Below are 20,624 nucleotides of genomic sequence, written 5' to 3' on the forward strand. Positions count from 1 at the left end.
GCCCTTGCTGTTGCCTGTCAGCAAGCTAGCCCAGACGGCTGCCATCCATGCTGAGATAGTGTAGTCAAAAGCCAGGCCCTCAAGGGTGTCCTCCATCTGCAGTTTCCCTCACTGAACGTCAGGAGCCTTCCACCAGCCATGCTGCTTCCTGCCTGTGCAGGAACACTAGGACGGGCAAAGGCATCTATAAGACAGTCTCTAAGAGTATGCACAAAGGTAAATAGCTCAGTTTTGTGAGTAGTATTGGAAGTGTTTTTGGCTAGGATTTTGGCCAAGAGGATGGTCTGTGGCAGACGGATTGAAAAATGGCGAATTTTAAAACATTTAAAAAAAATATTTTTTCTATTTTTATTTTAGAGATACAGCACTGAAACAGGCCCTTCGGCCCACCGAGTCTGTGCCGACCAAGAACCACCCATTTATACTAACCCTACAGTAATCCCATATCCCCTACACCACCTACCTACACTCGGGGCAATTTACAATGGCCAATTTACCTATCACCTGCAAGCCTTTAGCGGTGGGAGGAAACCGGAGCACCCGACGAAAACCCACGTGGTCACAGGGAGAACTTGCAAACTCCGCACAGGCAGTACCCAGAATTGAACCCGGGTCCCTGGAGCTGTGAGGCTGCGGTGCTAACCACTGCACCACTGTGTCGCCCTGTTGATCAACTCTGATGTGTGATGACATCTCAGGGGAAATAGAGTCTGAGTATCCGCTCATGGACAGCCCACACGGAGCAGAGGGGTCACAGATGCCTCCTCCCTTTCTTCTCTTCATCCTGAGGTAGCCTCTGATCACTTGGTGGCCAGGGCTGCACCCTCATGATAGCAAGGAGGATGTAGTAGACCATCACGAGCTTGGAGATATGCTAGTTGAGTACTGGCAGACTCCCCCAAGTGGTCCAGGCAGCTTCAGCACACTGATGGTTTGCTCCACAATGTTCCTGGTTGCTCCATTTCATTACAGGCACGCTGTCCTCGAGTGGTCTGGTAGTGGAAGTGAGTCATAAGCCAGGTGTAGAGTGGGTAGCCCTGGTCACTGAGCAGCCAGCCCCTGTTCTTCATATTAGGTCAAAGATAGTGAGAACGACTGACTGCCACAGGATGAATGTGTCATGGCTACTGCCAGGGCATTCACCGAGGAGATCCTCTGACCATGGTTGCACACCAACTGGATGTGAATAGAGTAGTTACAGTTCATCTTCCCATGAACATATGGAGCCCACAGAGCCACATGCATGCAACTGATTGCACCCTGCACTATTGGGAATTCCGCCAGCCTACCAAATCCTTGTGCTCTCTCCTACTGCTTCTCTCTGGTCAGTGAGAAGATGATGAAGTCCCCGCTCCTTCTGTCCAGAGCTTTGGTCACCTCCTTAATGCAGCAATGAACAGTGAATTGAGAGATGTTGCTCATGTCGCCTTCTTATGCCTGGCAGGATCCACTGGTATAGAAACTATCGTCCTCGCCCTGCTGTGAGACTGCAGGTCGTGTTGTAGGAGGTAGCACAATTCAGTAACCACCTCCTTGGTGAAATGCAGCCACTTCACACACTGTTCCTGGTTGAGCTGGAGATAGAAAAACTGCTCCCAACAGATCCTTGGTGGGTTGGGTCTTCCATTGAAAGCCCTCCTCTGTTTCCCTCTGCACACAGCTTCCCCTCTCTGCTACCTGTGCTCCACTTCCAAATCATGCTGCAGCCTAAGAGGGACTGCAACTATAGCCCCCATTACTGAAGCAGATTTTCTCCTGATCGGTCAACCAACTTTGTCTAGATTCAGCGCCATTCCCTTGAAAATACAAAAAGTTGACAAAACTCCTCCAAAACATAGAACACAGTACTTCCACTAATGCTGCCCCAGCAAAAGTAAGTCAAAAGCACCTCACATGGAAGTTGTATGGTTAGCCCTAATGCTCGTGGGCGTTCCCTCATGCAGCTTAATGAATGTTCAGCTGGAAGTGATTATGAGAGGACATTAACTGGACCTGTGTAGTCCAAAAAAGCAGATCCTGTACCAAGTCAGCTTTAGAGGTTATTTGACATCAAGATCTGCTCACTCTGCATGCTTTCGGTGCACGCATAGCAAGCCCACGCAACACCCTGTCAGCCAGGTCGTGCCACACACACAGGCTGCTCCGAAAGTGGCCGAAGTGTTGTGGCTGTCATTTTTTGAGTTTGGAGTTTCTATAATGCCTGCAGCAGTGGCGTGCTGGAGTCGAATTTCATGGTCTATGTATTTATTCAACTTAGCTTCTAGTTTTTAATTTTTTGACTAATTACTTGGTCTAGTTTACATTAATAGGTAGATTAAATTAAGTATTTACCTGTAACATGAACCACTACAAGTACTGGAGGAAAAAAGCAACACCTCCTTCCCCCGCTGTGCCCAAGTTCCTACTTTCACCAAATTCCTAACTTTTACATAGTTTATGATGCACATCGTTTAAGGAAAAGATAGAGAGGGAAACGGGGAAGTGGAGTAGCTGTACTTATTAGAGATGACATAATGGTGACGCAGCCATCAGTGAGACAGAAATAGAATCCATATGGATAGATATAAAAGATAATCAAGGATCAATCACACTAATAGGGGTAGTCTACAGACCACCAAATAGTGGAAGGGAAGCAGAGGAAGATATATGCAAACAATTTAGGGAAATGAGTAGAAAGCATGGAATAATCATGGGATTTCAACTGCTCTGAAATTAGCTGGTCACGAGAAGTAGGTAAAAGGATAAGAAAATTGAGTTCCTACAAATGTGCACAAGATTCCTTTCAAACCCAGTATGCAAGAAACCCAACAAGAGAGGATTTCTTCCTGGCTCTAGTAATGGGGACTGAAGCAAAATAGATAACAGAAGTACAAGTAGGGGAACATCTTAAACAGTGGAGACCATCGTAAAATATGGTTTAAGTTAATGATTGGAAAAATCATAAGTATGACTAGGACCAGCGTAATAGATTGGAGAAAAGCCGATTTTGAGGTGCTGAGAGTTTGGGAAAATAAAACAGACAATAATATTGGAAATCAATAATGTAGAACAATGGGAAACATTTAAAACAATGTTCAACAGAGTCCAGGAAAATACATTTCACGAAAAAAGAACAAATGAATGAGACACCATGGATGAATAAAGACAAAAGGGAATAATTGAAAGTAAGGAAAGAAGCATACGCTAAGAACACGGACAACAGGAAACAGCAAGACAATGGAGAATACTAAGAGATAAGGAGGGAAGTCAAAAATGAAATTCGAAAGGCAACATGGAGCTATGAAGCTAAATTATCAAGGAACATAAAGTAGTAAAACATTCCATTGGCATGTAAATAAATAAAGGAAAGTTGAGATGGGAATAAGCCACTAAAGGATAGATCGGATAAAATCACAGACAGTGATAGGAAAAGCCAAAAATATTAAATAATTACTTTCATCAGTATTTATCAGGAAGACAGATCAGGTGGACATGACATCAGAGGATTGCGTAAAACAAAAGGAGAATATTAAATAAATTAATAAACTCAAACAGGGTAAAACTCCTGGTCTGGACGGATTATATCCGGTAAGAGGTACCGAGCCACTGCTACACAAAGTTAATAAATAGTTCGAAGAAGTTGTAGTGCCAGAGGATTGGCGGATAGCTAACATTATACCTGTATTTAAAAGGAGAAATATAAACCAGTCATCTTAACATCAGAACTCTGATGAAAGGTCACAGACCTGAAACGTTAACTGAGTATTTCCAGCATTTTGTTTTTATTCTTGGTTAGGCCACACTTGGAGTGCTGTGTACCATTCTGGTCGTCAAATTATAAAAAGGAGGCAGAAGCACTGGAGATGGTGCAAATAAGATTTACAAGGATAATGCCAGAAATGTGAAGTTTCTATTAGGAAAGGATAAACAGACTTGTCTCTTTTCTGTTGAAATGCAAAGGTTGAAAGGTGACCAAATAGAAGTTTTTAAAGTTATGAAAGGTTTTGATAGAGTAGGCACAGAGAGTAGACACAAATTTCCACTTGTGGTGAAGAGCAAAAATTGAAGCCATCAATATAAGGTAGTTGCCAAGAAATCAAATAGGGAATTCAGAAGAAACTTCTTTACTAGAGAGTGGTGAGAATGTGGAATTTGCAATCACAGAGAGTGGTTGAGGTGAGTAGTATAAATGCATTTAAGCGGAGGCTAGATAAGCATATAAAGGGAGAAAGGAATAGAGGGTTAGACTGATAGAGTTAAATAAGGAAAGATGGGAGGAGGCTTCAGCGGAGCATAAACACCAACATTGATTGGTTGGGTCAAATGGCCTATTTCAGTGCTGTATGTTCTATGCAATTTATATCTGCTTGAATGGTCACAGATAATTGCAAAAACAGGAAACACCAAAAAGGATTAAGTGGCACAGTCATAGTGATCTTATACATCAGAGACCAGGATTCAGCCATACTGATGAGTCCAGTATCTTTTATCTACTAGCTGTAAGGATCCTAAGTGAAATGAGTTGGGTGGGTCTCAAACCAGTTCCTAGAAAGCCAGGTCTACTTACAGAATTAGGGTGGGAAATGGAATAATGGCAGCACTGGCACAGTTTTGAACTGAGCCAATAATAATAAAAACAAGAAACGCTGGAAATACTCAGCAGGTCTGGCAGCATCTGTGGAGAGAGAAGCAGAGTAAATGTTTCAGGTCAGTGACCTTTCATCAGAACTGGCAGATATAAGAAATGTAAAAGATTTTAAGCAAGTAAAGCGGGGTGCGACAAGAGATAACAAAAGAGATGTTGATAGGACAAGGTCACAAGAAAGCTGACCAGAAGGTCATGGAGCAAAGGTAAACAATATGGTTAATAGTGTGCTGAAAGACAAAGCTTTAGTACAGATAGTGTGTTAATGGACTGAAAACTGAACAGCGACAAGCACAAACATGAAAAAAAACAGTGGGTAGGCACAGTACAAAACAATCTAAACAAACTAAAATAAAACAAACACAAAAAATATAAAAAAGAATAACTAAAAATAAAAGTAAATTGGGAGGCCAGTCATGCTTTGAAATTATTGAAATCAATGTTCAGTCCGGTAGGCTGTAGTGTGCCTAATCGGTAAATGAGATGCTGTTCCTCGAGCTTGCGTTGATGTTCATTGAAACACTGCAGCAATCCCAGGATAGAGATGTGAGCATGAGAGCAGGGGAGTGTGTTGAAATGGCCAGCAACCGGAAGCTTGGGGTCATGCTTTCAGACTGAGCAGAGGTGTTCCACAAAGCGGTCACCCAGTCTGCGTTTGGTCTCCCCAATGTAGAGGAGACCACATTGTGAGCAGCGAATACAGTATACTACATTGAAAGAAGTACAAGTAAATCGCTGCTTCACATGAAAGGAGTGTTTGGGGCCTTAGATAATGAGGAGAGAGGAAGTAAATGGGCAGGTATTACACCTCCTGCGATTGCAGAAGGTGCTGTGGGAAGGGGACGAGGTGTTAGGGGTAATGGAGGAGTGGACCAAGGTGTCGCGGAGGGAACGATCCCTTCGGAATGCTGATAGGGGAGGGGAGGGGAAGATGCCTTTGGTAGTGGCATCACGCTGGAGGTGGCGGAAATGGCACAGGATGATTGGGTGGAAAGTGAGGACAAGGGGAACCTTGTCGCAGTTCTGGGAGGGAGGGGAAGGGCTGAGGGTAGAGATGCGGGAAATGAGCCGGACATGGTTGAGCGCCCGGTCAACCACAGTGGGGGGAATTCTCGGTTGAGGAATAAGGAAGACATATCAGAAGCGCTGTCATGTCATCATCAGAACAGATGCATCGGAGATGGAGAAATTGGGAGAATGGAATGGAGTCCTTACAGGAGGCAGGGTGTGAAGAAGTGTAGTCAAGGTAGCTGTGGGAGTCGGTGGGCTTATAATAAATATTAGTTAGTTTAGTTTAGAGATACAGCACTGAAACAGGCCCTTCGGCCCAACGTGTCTGTGCCGACCATCAACCACCCATTTATACTAATTCTACACTAATCCCATATTCCTACCACATCCCCAGCTGTCCCTATATTTCCCTACCACCTACCTATACTAGGGACAATTTATAATGGCCAATTTACCTACCAACCTGCAAGTCTTTTGGCTTGTGGGAGGAAACCGGAGCACCCGGAGAAAACCCATGCAGACACAGGGAGAACTTGCAAACTCCACACAGGCAGTACCCAGAATTGAACCCGGGTCGCTGGAGCTGTGAGGCTGCGGTGCTAACCACTGCGCCGCCCAGTGATGGAGACAGAGAAGTTGGAAGGGGAGGGAAGTGTCGGAGATGGACCATGGAAAAGTAAGAGAAGGGTGGAAATTAGAAGCAAAGTTGGGGAGACCAAACGCAGACTGGGTGTCTACTTTGCGGAACACCTCCTCTCAGTCCAAAAGCACGATCCCGAGCTTCCGGTTGCTGGCCATTTCAACACACACCCCTGCTCTCATGCTCACATCTCTGTCCTGGGATTGCTGCAGTGTTCCAGTAAACATCAACGCAAGCTCGAGGAACAGCATCTCATTTACCGATTAGGCACAGCCTGCCGGACTGAATATGGAGTTCAATAATTTCAGAGCATGACGGGCCCCCAATTTTACTTTTATCTTCAGTTTTTTTTCTTTTTTGTGTTTATTTTATTTTAGTTTGTTCAGTTTGTTTCTACTGTGCCTACCCACTGTTTTTTTTTTCCATTTTTGTGCTTATGGCTGTTAAGTTTTCAGTCCATTAACACCCTATCTGTACTAATGCTTTTTCTTTCAACACACCATTGACATATTGTTTGCCTTTGCTCCATGACCTTCTGGTCAGCTATTCTGTGACCTTGCCCTATCAACACCTTCTCTTTTGTTATCTCTTGCCCCACCCCACTTTACTTGCTTAAAATCTTTTACATTTCTTATATCTGCCAGTTCTGAAGAAGGGTCACTGACCTGAAACGTTAACTCTACTTCTCTCTCCGCAGATGTTGCCAGACCTGCTGAGTATTTCCAGCGTTTCTTGTTTTTATTTCAGATTTCCAGCATCTGCAGTATTTTGCTTTTATTTTATGATATTGGAACTGAGCCACTTTGCTAGGGCAAAGGGAACTGTATTCTGTATCAGATCATGTAGTGTTTCCTGGTGTCCAAATGGAGCATGTGTTCCCCTAGCAATAACATCTTACATGTGCAAAAACATTCCTGGGGAGAATGGGGAAAAGCGGGATGGAAATGATTCAAAGGTACAAAATTGACCATGCTGAATCTTTCTTTATGCTCCCCATAATCCCCCAAGAGACCATCTGAACATACCATTTGGACGGTGAAAGTGAGGCAAATAAGTGAAATCAAATGTTTACCAATGGCAATGGGTGGATTTCATTTTCCAGCATTTCGACCTTCCTTTGATGTTCACTCCTATGCTTGTAGAGTCTTCTGTAAAGGGAAACAGTGTTTCTTTGTTACGATCATGTGGGAAACACTGCAGTCCAAGCATATCCTACCACTGAATAGCCATGTGCTCACATCCCAAGTCTTTCTCTTGTAAATTATTTTCCCCTTATTAAATTATGCCACCAAGACATCCTCTTTTTAAATAATATTCCCCCTTCCCCTACAACAATAAACTTGCATTTATATAATGCCTTTAATGTTGTAAAATATCGCCAGGTGCTCTACAGGAGTATTATCAAACAAAATCAGGCACTGAGCCTCATAAGGAGATATTATGCCAGACGACGAAAAGCTTGATCAAACAGATAGGTTTTAAGGCGCATCTTATAGGAGGAAAGAGAGGAGGAGAGGTTTAGGGAGGTAATTCCAGAGCTTAGGGCCTTGGCGGCTGAAGGCAGGGCCGCCAATGGTGGAATAATTAAAATCAGGAATGCTCAAGAGTCCAGAATTGGAGGAGGATCTTGGAGGGCTGAAGGGCGTTTGGTCATCTGACCTAATATCTCCTTTTGTGGCTCAGTGTCATACTATGTTTTATAATGCTCCTGTGAAGCCGATTTTATTACGTCAAAGGCGCTATATAAATATAAGTTCTTGTTGTTGAATTCTTTCAACTTGAACAAGAACCTACTGTTTATTTTAAAATATAATGAGCACCTCTCCTATCCTCCCAGCCTGGCAGCGCTGTTTTAGAAAATATTTTCCCTTTCTCTGGATGCCTGACCTTACTCTTCTCCTAGGACAGGGGTCTGCAACCTGTGGCTCTATAACATGTCATTTGCGGCTCCCAACCTTTTCTAGTTGGATCGCATTGACATGAAAAATGCCTAAAAAAAATTAAGTCAAGAAAAGTGAGGGCCATATTTTTTATGGTGGGATAAAAGGCAAATCATTTTGCTACACTTTATGGTTTTAAATGATTATTTTAATGAGAAACATCATCGTTCTCTAAATAAATCTGTTCAAGTAGTTATAGCTACACCATGGTTATAGACAATGTCTTTGATTCAAGGAACAGGTTTTATGGTTGCAATCATTATTGTTTCTAATATAGCTTAGATGATAAATTATTCTAAATGTGCTGATTGAAGCATTTTGTTTTAATCAAGAGAATCAACAGTTGAAAAAACTGTCTTAATTCTACACATCGTAAGTTAAAGTTTGTTTAAATAGATGACTTTACTAACAAAATTATAGTTAAAAAAAGTCAAACAAGGCAACAATTCACAGGTCTATTTAGTTTTTTGTTCTTCTGATACATAAATCCAATGCAAGTATTTTACTATATATGCAAATTATGCATTCTACCAGAGACACTTGTCAAATTGCCAAGTATTTGGTTTAGAAATGCCAAATTTTCATTTTGTGGCTTCCAATAGTTTTTATTTTTGGCATTTTCTTTAAAAAAAGGCTCTTCAGGTAAAAAAAAAGGGTTGCAGACCTCTGTCCTAGAACAGGTATTGTCCATATTCAGTCCGGCAGGCTGTGCCTAATCGGTAAATGAGATGCTGTTCCTCGAGCTTGCGTTGATGTTTACTGGAACACTGCAGCAATCCCAGGACAGAGATGTGAGCATGAGAGCAGGGGTGTGTGTTGAAATGGCCAGCAACCGGAAGCTCGGGATCGTGCTTTTGGACTGAGAGGAGGTGTTCCGCAAAGTAGACACCCAGTCTGCGTTTGGTCTCCCCAACTTTGCTTCTAATTTCCACCCTTCTCTTACTTTTCCATGGTCCATCTCCGACACTTCCCTCCCCTTCCAACTTCTCTGTCTCCATCACTGGGCGGCGCAGTGGTTAGCACCGCAGCCTCACAGCTCCAGCGACCCGGGTTCAATTCTGGGTACTGCCTGTGTGGAGTTTGCAAGTTCTCCCTGTGTCTGCATGGGTTTTCTCCGGGTGCTCCGGTTTCCTCCCACAAGCCAAAAGACTTGCAGGTTGGTAGGTAAATTGGCCATTATAAATTGTCCCTAGTATAGGTAGGTGGTAGGGAAATATAGGGACAGCTGGGGATGTGGTAGGAATATGGGATTAGTGTAGAATTAGTATAAATGGGTGGTTGATGGTCAGCACAGACACGTTGGGCCGAAGGGCCTGTTTCAGTGCTGTATCTCTAAACTAAACTAACTAATATTTATTATAAGCCCACCGACTCCCACAGCTACCTTGACTACACTTCTTCACACCCTGCCTCCTGTAAGGACTCCATTCCATTCTCCCAGTTTCTCCTTCTCCGATGCATCTGTTCTGATGATGACATGACAGCGCTTCTGATATGTCTTCCTTATTCCTCAACCGAGAATTCCCCCCACTGTGGTTGACCGGGCGCTCAACCATGTCCGGCTCATTGCTGCAGTGTTTCAATGAACATCAACGCAAGCTCGAGGAACAGCATCTCATTTACCGATTAGGCACACTACAGCCTACCGGACTGAACATTGATTTCAATAATTTCAAAGCATGACTGGCCTCCCAATTTACTTTTATTTTTAGTTATTCTTTTTTATATTTTTTGTGTTTGTTTTATTTTAGTTTGTTTAGATTGTTTTGTACTGTGCCTACCCACTGTTTTGTCGACTGGTTGTGACTAACAAGGAAGGGGTATTACTAGATTTGGTATTAATTAATGAGGAGGGGTTACACTGCATTTAGTATTAATGAGAAGGGGACAATGTTGGATTTAGTATTAAGATGGAGAGGTGATATTGGACACAGTATTCATTAATGAGGAATGATTTGGTATTAATAAATGAGGGGGGGCAATACTGAACGTGGCATTAATTAGGAGGGTTGTGTTACGACCGAGGCGGGATCCCAGCACATCAGTGCAAAAGATAAGGCAGAAGTATCTGCAACAATCTTCAGCCAGAAGTGCCGAGTTGATGATCCATCTCGGCCTCCTCCTGAAATCCCCAGCATCACAAATGCCAGACTCAGCCTATTCAATTCCCTCCGCGTGATATCAAGAAATGGCTGAAGGCACTGGATACTGCAAAGGCTATGGGCCCTGACAATATTCCGGCAATAGTACTGAAGACCTGTGCTCCAGAACTTGCCGCGTCCTTAGCCAAGCTGTTCCAATACAGCTACAACACTGGCATCTACCCTGCAATGTGGAAAATTGCCCCGGTATGTCCTGTACACAAAAAGCAGGACAAGTCGAACCCGGCCAATTACCACCCCATCAGTTTACTCTCAATCATCAGTAAAGTGATGGAACGTGCCATCTACAGTGCCATCAAGCAGCACTTGCTTAGCAATAACCTGCTCAGTGACGCTCAGTTTGGGTTCTGCCTGGGCCACTCAGCTCCTGAACAGCCTTGGTTCAAAAATGGACAAAAGAGCTGAACTCAAGAGGTGAGGTGAGAGTGACTGCCCTTGACATCAAGGCAGCATTTGACCGAGTATGGCATCAAGGAGCCCGAGAAAAATTGAAGTCAATGGGAATCAGGGGGAAAACTCTCCGCTGGTTGGAGTCATATCAAACGCAAAGGAAGATGGTTGTGGTTGTTGGAGGTCAATCATCTGAGCTCCAGGACATCACTGCAGGAGTTCCTCACGGTAGTGTCCTGGGCCCAACCATCTTCAGCTGCTTCATCAATGACCTTCCTTCAATCATAAGGTCAGAAGTGGGGATATTTGCTAATGATTGCACAATGTTCAGCACCATTCTCGACTCCTCAGATACAGAAGCAGTCCATGAGGAAATGCAGCAAGACCTGGACAATATCCAGGCTTGGGCTGATAAGTAACATTCGCACCACACAAGTGCCAAGCAATGACCACCTCCAACAACAGAGAATCTAACCATCTCCCCTTGACATTCAATGGCATTACCATCGCTGAATCCCCCACTATCAACATCCTAGAGGCTACCATTGAGCAGAAACTGAACTGGAGTAGCCATATAAATACCATGGCTACAAGAGCAGGTCAGAGACTAGGAATCCTGTGGCGAGTAACTCATCTCCTGACTCCCCAAAGCCTGTCCACCATCTACAAGGCACAAGTCAGGAGTGTAGTGGAATACTCTCCACTTGCCTGGATGGGTGCAGCCCCAACAACACTCAAGAAGCTCGACACCATCCAGGACAAAGCAGCCCACTTGATTGGAACCCCATCTACAAACATTCATTCCCTCCATCACAGACGCACAGTGGCAGCAGTGTGTACCATCTACAAGATGCACTTCAGCAACTCACCGAGGCTCCTTAGACAGCATCTTCCAAATCAGCGACCTCTACCAACTAGAAGGACAAGGGCAGCAAATGCATGGGAACACCACCACCTGCAAGTTCCCCTCTAAGCCACACAACATCCTGACTTGGAACTATATCGCTGTTCCTTCACTGTTAATGGGTCAAAATTCTGGAACTCCCTTCCTAACAGCACTGTGGTATACCTACCCCACACGGACTGCAGCGATTCAAGAAGGCAGCTCACCACCACCTTCTCAAGGGCAACTAGGGATGGGCAATAAATGCTGGCTTAGCCAGCGACGCCCACATCCCATGAATGAATAAAAAATAAATTAAAAAGTGCACCGTCAATTCAGTCCCATCACTCCACAGGTCGCAGCATATTATTAAGTTTTTCCCACCCAACCCAAAAACAGCCAAATTAAACACTCTAGTAACCCCCAGAATAAAACAGACCAAACCATGTATCTTTAGACAACAACAAATTAACTATTTATTAAACACTAAATCTTAAACACTATTAAGATAAACCTATGTCTAAAGACCTTATAACTTCTTATTTTAACCTAACTCCCCCATTCACACACATACACTCAAAAATCGATGGCTAACCGATTTTTAAAAAAGAATGATGTTTTAAAAATTAGTTGTTTCTTAATAAATAAATAAATAAACTGGGTTAATAAGTCTTTGCAGGTTACATTCCTCATGGGTGAGGTATTCTAATGTGAAAATAATCATATGCCAATCGAAGTCTCCAAGTGGATTTGATGAAATAGTCTCTTAGTAGATAGGCATTCAAAACACTTCGGCTGCAGCAGGCATCAAACAGTTCTTTCAACGATGAGCACAGCAATAGGTCTACCTGAATTTTAAAACCGACAGTCTCTCAGTCGAAACTTTACTTCAGCAATACAAATGGTCTCTTCAAAGGGTTTTTTCCTCCTTAGGCAATTAACCTGGTCTGTAGCTCCTTGTAGAATTTTTGCTGAGAGAAATAGACAGCTCTTTTCTTCAGTAGCATGCTTCGCTGGAGACTCTCTCAGAGCTGTTTTTTTCTGGTTTTTCCACAGTTAAATTGTTACAGTACACCATGTGACCTCTGTCTCTTGCTATGGCCTAGGTAACAAGTGCAGCTGGCATACTGCGCCTCAGAAATCCAAAACTTCTCTCCCTTTCTTAAATATACACTGTTTTTAATAGAGTGTTAAAGGCACATTGTTTTAATCCAAGGAGAAAATAAATACAGTTCCATGACAGGTGACATTGGATTTTTTTTATTAATGAATGAGGAGGGGTGATACTGGATTAGTATTAATGAAAGGGTGGTACTGGATTTAGTTTTAAGCAAGAGGAAGGGGAGATACTGGATTTGGTATTAATTAAAAGGGGTGGTAGTGAAGTTTATCATAATTAATCAGGAGGAACAATAGTTAGCATCTATATCGCCTTGTATCTACAATCATAGTTCCACTTAAAATAGTGCACAGGGTTATGTTTTGTTATTCCTCTTCCTATTTTATACTTCTATGAGTTCCTTTTTCAAGGTTGAATATTCTGTTTTTCAAGTGCTTCCTCATAAATCAATCAATCATCTCACACTAGGCTTCAATCTCATGATCCCTCTATCGATCACTTCCAAGGCTTGGGTGTTATCTTTGTGCATCAGTGACCAAATTGTATTGCTCAAGGCGAAGGCAGACCACAGCATTATACAATTTCACCTTCTAGATGGGAGGGAGTAACAATTAAAAACAAATGACATAAAATTAGACAGAGTGTTTGGTAGTGCTCTGGGATGTAATGACATAGACCAATGATATGCAGGTATAATTCTACACTCAACTGAGCTCTTTACATTAGCTGCATTCCTACAATTAGGGACTGAATCAAAGGTCTAGCAAGTCCTCTCCAGGAGAGTAAGAATGCGAGTCATCCCGGGATGCAGTTGTGTCACCTCACATCTGATTCAAAGAGGAGACGTACACCTATGGCTTCCTGATGTGCACAGTTCCCAATCTCAATCACCCTGCCAGGAAGAGATGCTGAATCAACTCCAAGCACTTCCTAACACAGACTGAGGGTAAGAATCAGGAAAGCAGTTTTCATGCTCCACTAGTGGCTGGTTCATGAGAACTGGTAGAAGCCTGGGACTATACAGTCCCAGAAAGGGATTATAAACAAGTTCTTGTCCACATTTAAAGAGGTGCAGATCTCACGTACTTCTCAAGTTCTGTATTCAGTTTTTCCTGAAACTTGCAGGTGTGCTTGCAGGCGGGCCCATCCTTCCATTTGGCCATGTCTGTCTGAACCACTTGTAACGCCTTCTCCTTCTCCTGAAGATGCTGTTGAAGCTTGTGCTCCTCTCTGCCCCTAGAGTCCTTCAGTTGTGGCCTCTGAAGCTTGCTGAGCTCCTCATTGTGATCCTGTGTATTGGACAATGCAGGGTGGGTCAGGCCCAAACATAATTTCTGTAAAACATTATTTAAAAACTTCTAAAACATTAAATAATTTAATGTCTGCCATGAATATTTAAAAGGTCTTTCAATTTATTTTCTCAGACATACAATTTACTTGCAGCATGTGATGAGCAGCCCCAAAAAGTAAAATTACAAATGGAATTTTTGGGCTTTTATATTAGAATCCAATCTGCAGAATGTCTCTCATTCTCTGGGTTCTCAGAATGATAGGGGAGTCACTGCAGTAGATGCTGTAGACTTGCTATTTGAGCTTAAACCTCTCATTTCTATCACTCTCCAACAGTTTGCAATGGATTCTCAATAACCAGCGAGTCCAAAGACACAAAGGAATTGGCCATTGTTTTCCAGTGAACTGTGTTTCTTAAACAAAAATCCTGCAAAACATTGGCGAAAAATAAAAATACAAGAGGAGTTGGAACAATTCCAGTATCGTGAATACCGTGAGCCAGGAGGCCATGGCTTCAAACTCCACTCCAGAGAGATGTGCACAAGATCTAGGCTGACACTCCCAGTGCAGTACTGAGGGAGTGCAACAGTGTCTGAGGTGCTGTCTTTCAGATAAGACATTAAGCTGAGGCCCCGTCTGACTCTCAGATGGACATAAAAGAACCCATTACATCATTTTTTCGAAGACGATCGGGGAGATATTTATTCCTCAATCAACATCACTAAAAACAGTTTATATGGCCATTATCAGAATATTTTTTTAAGGGAGTTTGCTGTGCATAAATTGGCTGCCATCTTTCCTAAACTACAACAGTGACTACATTTCATAAGTGCTTCGTTAGCTGTAAAGAATTTTGCGGATGTCCTGAGGTCGTCATAGGTGCTATATGAATGCAAGTTCTTTCTTTGCAGCACTATTAAGAATTCAGGCCAATTGCAGAACAAGCTGACAGTGCTACAGTGCTGAAATTCATAATCTACCCTCCGTCTTGAAATATCATGTTACTCCTGATATCAAAGAATAACCCAGATTTGGGGAATGGATGGAGTCACTTGGAACATCCTGTCCTTGAGGGCAGCAAGAGCCTCTCCTTTTACTAGCGAAAGTTGTTCTTGCTGTTGTTTGACCTCTCGTCCCTAAATAATGAAAAAAACAAAATAGGGTTTGCAGTAGTGAAGTTTGAAGAGTCGAACCACGATTTTACAGAAAGAAAGGTGGATCTTAAATACCTGCCCTGTCCTTCCTAAAAGGAAGGATTCCCCTACTGGGACTTCCTTATAAAGAATACACCACTTCATTGGGACTACCTCACGGGAAAGTTTCTTATCCTCTTGGTGCTTTTAATTTGCGTGTATATATATGTCTTGTCTTTCAGATGAGATGTTAAACCGAGGCCACATCAGCTCCCATAGATGGCACCAACGATCCCATATTTCCTGGTCAATATTTATCCCTCAATCAACACCACAATAAACAGATTATCTGATCATTATCACGTTGCTGCTTGTGGGAGTTTCCTACATTACAAAAGTGACTCAACTTAAAGGTGCCTATATTCTTCTTATTTAAAAACACAACATTTAAAAGGTACAGAATTTTTTTTTCTCCAATTCCTTTCTGTTGAAAAAATAGTCACGAAAATCCCAAAGTGTGACACAGCCAATGGGGAGGGAGACTTTCATCGTAGCAGCGTGTGCTGTATTCAAATGCAGGTCGCACAGATGAAATATGACATGCTGACTGCTGGACTCTTTTGCTCAAGATTACTTCTGTTAATAGTTGGTATGTGAGTTTGCCCTTAAACTGTTACTCTCTGTTTCTGGCTTGGTTGCAGCTTCTTTTAAAGATTTAAAGCGATTGACATCTTTACCAGCAGTCAGGAGGTTACTGCTTTCATCCACATGTCATAGATGAGAGTTCATTCACACCCCTTTTTTTTAAGCTTACACATAGGCCACAGAACCTTCCTGAAGGCTGAATGTACAATTAATGTAAAACTAATCAGCCAATCAGAAAAAATGCAATGGTTGTGCGGATCACCCATCAAGTCCCTTTCATAGGTGCAAATGTGCTACAACTAACACTGGGGTAGATGCTGTCTTAGTGTGATAGTGTTAAAATAAGGGGGAGTCAGCACGCTGTTTTACATCTCTCTTGACAATAGAAATAAAATGAGGAGAGATATAAAATGGGCTGCAGACTCACTGGCCGGAATTTTACAGTGGGTGGACGGAAGCCAGACTCTGACGTAAATGTCGGTGGCGAACCTGCTTCCACCCAGCCTGGGGATCCGTCCCGTATTTTACGGATCCCCAGGCTTTAATCGGCCCGAGGTGGGACTTCCACCCACTTGAGCGAGGTCCCGCCTCAGTGAGCTGCCGGCCAATCAGCAGGCCGGCAGCTCTTAGACTCAGCGGCATCCACGGGAGCGGTGGCCACTGCGGGGACTGCAGCCCAGCCGACCGAGGAGGATACCGAGGAGCCGGGACTGTAGGCAAGTTTGGGTTGCCTCATCAGGGGAATCGGTCGTGCCCTGGTGAGGCTATGGTGGTCATTTGGGGGGAGGGGGGAGTCTTGGATCCCGGGGTTGGGTTGGGAGGCGGGGGCGGCCCTCAATTGGGCACCCTGTGCCCGATTGCCATGCCCCCCCCCCCCCCGGGGTGCGGAAAGGCCAGCAGCTAAAGCTGGGCAGTCTTTCACGTCCCGGCACACCTGCTTGCCACAGGTAAAATACCCATGGAGGCGGGCAAGGGCCCTTAAGTGGCTACTTAAGGGTCTTGATTGGCCACGGGCAGGCGGGCCGTTTCCCACCCCCCGCCGGACCTCTGTAAACTTGGTCGGAGGCGAAATTGGGGCGGTAGGCCTCCCGGAGCCTGCTGCTAAATTTTACGCCGCCCCCATGCCACCATCTGACCCGCCGGGGCAGCATAAAACTCCGGCCCTATCTCCAGTTTACATTAATTCAAAATCTACCACAAACACTGGTGCCATACTCCAGCTGATACCAGCACTCACTTTTAAAGTGGCCAAACAACCAAATTTGTTTATTGCAGCAGACTTTAAAAAAATACTATAAAAAGTCCACAAAAATCACACTATCGAAGACCCCATACTTACAGAAACTACCCAGTCACTGGGGTTTGTTTGAATGATATGAAGGCAGTGGCTCAAACTTGCAACCCTCTATGCAGAAATCCAAGGCTGCACACTGGAGCAACCAGCCCAGCTTACACAACATGGGTTTAATCAAAGTGTCTGGTACCTTGTCCCTCTGGAGATGATGTACTGCGCACCGCTGGCTTTCCAGCTCCTGATGCAGGTCCATCACGAGTTGGCGCAGATCCTCACCGGCTCTGCGCAGTGTGTGAATGGCTTGTCCCAATGTCATTTGTGTCAGGCTTCTGCAAAGCAACAAGCAGTTGCGGTTAACGGGATAGACTTTCCTCTGGACCTTCCAACAGGTGCTCTCCAGGTGCAGCATACCTATTGGAGGAGAAGCACCTCAGAATTTCCTGTCCTTGACCATTTGTTTGGTTGGTTTGGGCCAAAGGCTTCAAAACAGGGCAGGGTACAGGAGGACAACAACAGCCAGAAGGCAGTGAAGGGGCTGGGGGTGAAATCTTACCAACATTGTTCTGGACTCCACTTCCATGTACTAGCTGCTCCTCAGACTATACAAACTCTTTGGTCTCTCTCAGTCCCAATGCAAGCTCCACTGACTGGTTACTTTGGGTGCTCCTTCATTAGGGCACCCAGTAGTTGGACAGTCAGGAAACTGAGGTGGGAGATGGGAATGTGTTCCCTGACTCATTTAAACAGGTTATGTTGGGCCTGCATCTACTCCAAGTGCAGGCCAAGTATTACCCAATTAGGAAACCCAAGGGAATCCCAGAACTTCCCTTTTACCTCCTTGCTGTGCCTAGGAGCTAAGCATTCTAATAATCACCGCAATGAGGAAGGTTTGCACCAACAATCCCACATGACTCAGTTTGTACCAACTCATTTAACCATTACTAAGACCAGCATCATTTCACAGTCTAGCACAGTGTCATATAAATGTCATGCAGAGTGAACCCCCACCTCATTCACACATCTTGTATCAAAATGTACATCAAATGGCCCAGTGAACGAACAGAGGCACATCTTCAAAGTTCAACTTGCCATATCACATCTCCCATCTTCCGTAAAGTGCAAACTGTGATCAAACTTGCCTATGAAAGATGGTAGAAGTGATCAAAGGTAGCTCACCCCATCACTGAGATCCATGTATAGGACCTCCACGGGTTCTCTCCCAACAAGACACTGAACCTGTAACCCTCTACTCCCTGCTGAATCAGGGATCTTCCCCGGTCCTTTTGGAATTCTGCACTCCTGGTGCTCAGTCACAATCCATTCATTAAGTTAACAGCTCTAAGGGTGTACTATGTTACCCCTTAAGTTGCATGTGACTTGAAGTTTCTTAAGTTTTATATTGATGTTCCTTGGTTCTCGTAGTTCAGCAGAAAGAACCTCTCTACATCGGCCTCAACATTTCCCTTCATAGTTACAAACAACATTGATCATTAACCCCCCTCCCTTCCCAGTTAGTGCTGCCTTTACTAAAAAGACAATGGGGCAGATCTTAACTTTGTGCAATACTGCAAAGCGGGTGCTAGAGACAGCAGCCCATTTGACATCTCTCTCAATTTTTTTTATTTCCATTGAAGTCTATTGTGAGAGATGTAAAATGGGCTGCCAACTTGCCATTGCCCGTTATATACTATCGCACAATGTCAAGATCTACCCCAATCAATTTACCAACATTAAATTATTTCCATACAATAAATGGCATTACAACTGTAGGCACAAGGAGGCCTCAAATGAATTTACTTGTCCAAATGCACTTTTCTGTTAAAGAATGACCTCGCTGTGCTTCTGTTTAGTTTAGAGATACAGCACTGAAACAGGCCCTTTGGCCCACCGAGTCTGTGCCGACCATCAACCACCCATTTATACTAATACTACACGAATCCCATATTCCTACCACATCCCCACCTGTCCCTATATTTCCCTACCTACACTAGGGGCAATTGCTAATGGCCAATTTACCTATCAACCTGCAAGTCTTTGGCATGTGGGAGGAAACCGGAGCACCCGGAGGAAACCCACGCAAACACAGGGAGAACTTGCAAACTCCACACAGGCAGTACCCAGAATTGAACCCGGGTCACTGGAGCTGTGAGGCTGCGGTGCTAACCACTGCGCCACTGTGCCGCTATGATGCAACCTGTCAATCATTAGACTTCGGGTTTTTGATTTGTTGAAAAGGCATCCTTCAGAGTTTGTTTTCATCCAATGTGAACCCTGCTTTTTTTTGCAAGTTACTCTCTTGCTTATTTTGAGATAGGAGCAGGAAAGAAAAGAAAGCAGAGCAAATATTTTCAAGTTAGAATTTTAGAGTCAATAAAGTGGAAATAAATGCATCAGATAGAAATAAATGTAAAATGAAGACTAAAATAAAGCTAGGAGATCAAGAGATCAGCCAGACTGGGGAAGCAGAATGAGCAGAAGGAAATAGTTAAAATATTTTAGCATAGAAATTGCATTGGGGTTCTCCCAACCTCGTCAAACTTGAGGAAGATCCGACAGATCCCCATGGAATTTCAGAGTCTTTACTTTTGTTGAAATTGTATTTGTAATGTATATTTTAGGTGTAGAGAGTCAGTATTGTTAGGTAAGGGTTTGAAGGGATATGGGGCAAAGGCAGGTATGATCTAACTGAATGGCAGAGCAGTCTCGAAGGGCTGAATGGCCTAGTACTGTTCAGAGTGTTCCTATTACTGTAATAAAGTTGCTCCTGATAGTGGAGCAGTTTTATTACTGTAACAACATCTTGTGTCACAGTGTTGGTATGAAAAAATAGCAAAACTGAATAGCCCAGGGGTACAGTCATCTCACTGGAGCTGAGGACAGTTTGTTAATTTATATGTAATTGAATAAAGTAATTTTCTTGCCCACTTCTTCCCTTTTACAGTTAGGTTACTGAACAGTCATTTCTGAGCAGAGTGGATTAAACATTTCTCCTTATCCTTCATGTTTAGCTCTACCTCTTCATTATGATCTACCTCCAGGGGAATAACAGATATGAGTGGGTGAACGAAGCTACAGGGGTTAGCCATGCTGGTGTTAGTGACATACCCCAGTTTACTGCGTGATGGGCTCACGGCTCTCCCCAAGGCTCGCACTTGTGTGCTCTGCATTAGCACCTGAATACGTTCACACTCCATCTTGATCTCGGATATGAAGGACCTCTCCACCCGCTCCCCCTGCATTCTGGCTTCTCTCTCTTTGAGGGAAGCTTCATTGTTCTCGGCCCGCAGGATCAGCAGCTCCTCCTCCATCAGGTCCATCTTCGAAGTCAGCCTCTCAAGTTCGTGTTTTTTCTCCTAAACTCACAACAGGAGGAGAAACTCAGAACAATCCCAAAGAAAATGTGAAAATTAAACCAATATTACATAATATTAACAGCAGGAAAATAATACAACCCCTACTACCTCTACAATAAACTAATAATTATCAGACCTA

The 20,624-nt window shown here is 43.7% G+C and overlaps 1 protein-coding gene across 5 annotated transcripts in view; it reads right to left on the bottom strand.

Moving 5' to 3' along the window:
- si:ch211-102c2.8 (trichohyalin) overlaps positions 1–20,624 on the bottom strand; it is an 85,559-nt gene that overhangs the window by 29,766 nt on the left and 35,169 nt on the right. For 4 of the 5 annotated variants that reach the window (XM_068055280.1, XM_068055281.1, XM_068055277.1 and 1 more), the window contains 4 exons: positions 20,238–20,485; positions 17,323–17,461; positions 13,857–14,104; positions 7,348–7,423 (listed from right to left, as the gene is read on the bottom strand). In XM_068055280.1, the coding sequence (XP_067911381.1) occupies positions 7,348–7,423; positions 13,857–14,104; positions 17,323–17,461; positions 20,238–20,485 (711 nt within the window). The remainder of the gene's footprint in view (positions 1–7,347; positions 7,424–13,856; positions 14,105–17,322; positions 17,462–20,237; positions 20,486–20,624) is intronic. The other variant, XM_068055279.1, reaches the window with a different exon arrangement.

This window comes from Heterodontus francisci, chromosome 23 (assembly GCF_036365525.1).
Source record: "Heterodontus francisci isolate sHetFra1 chromosome 23, sHetFra1.hap1, whole genome shotgun sequence".
Classification (NCBI taxonomy): domain Eukaryota; kingdom Metazoa; phylum Chordata; class Chondrichthyes; order Heterodontiformes; family Heterodontidae; genus Heterodontus; species Heterodontus francisci.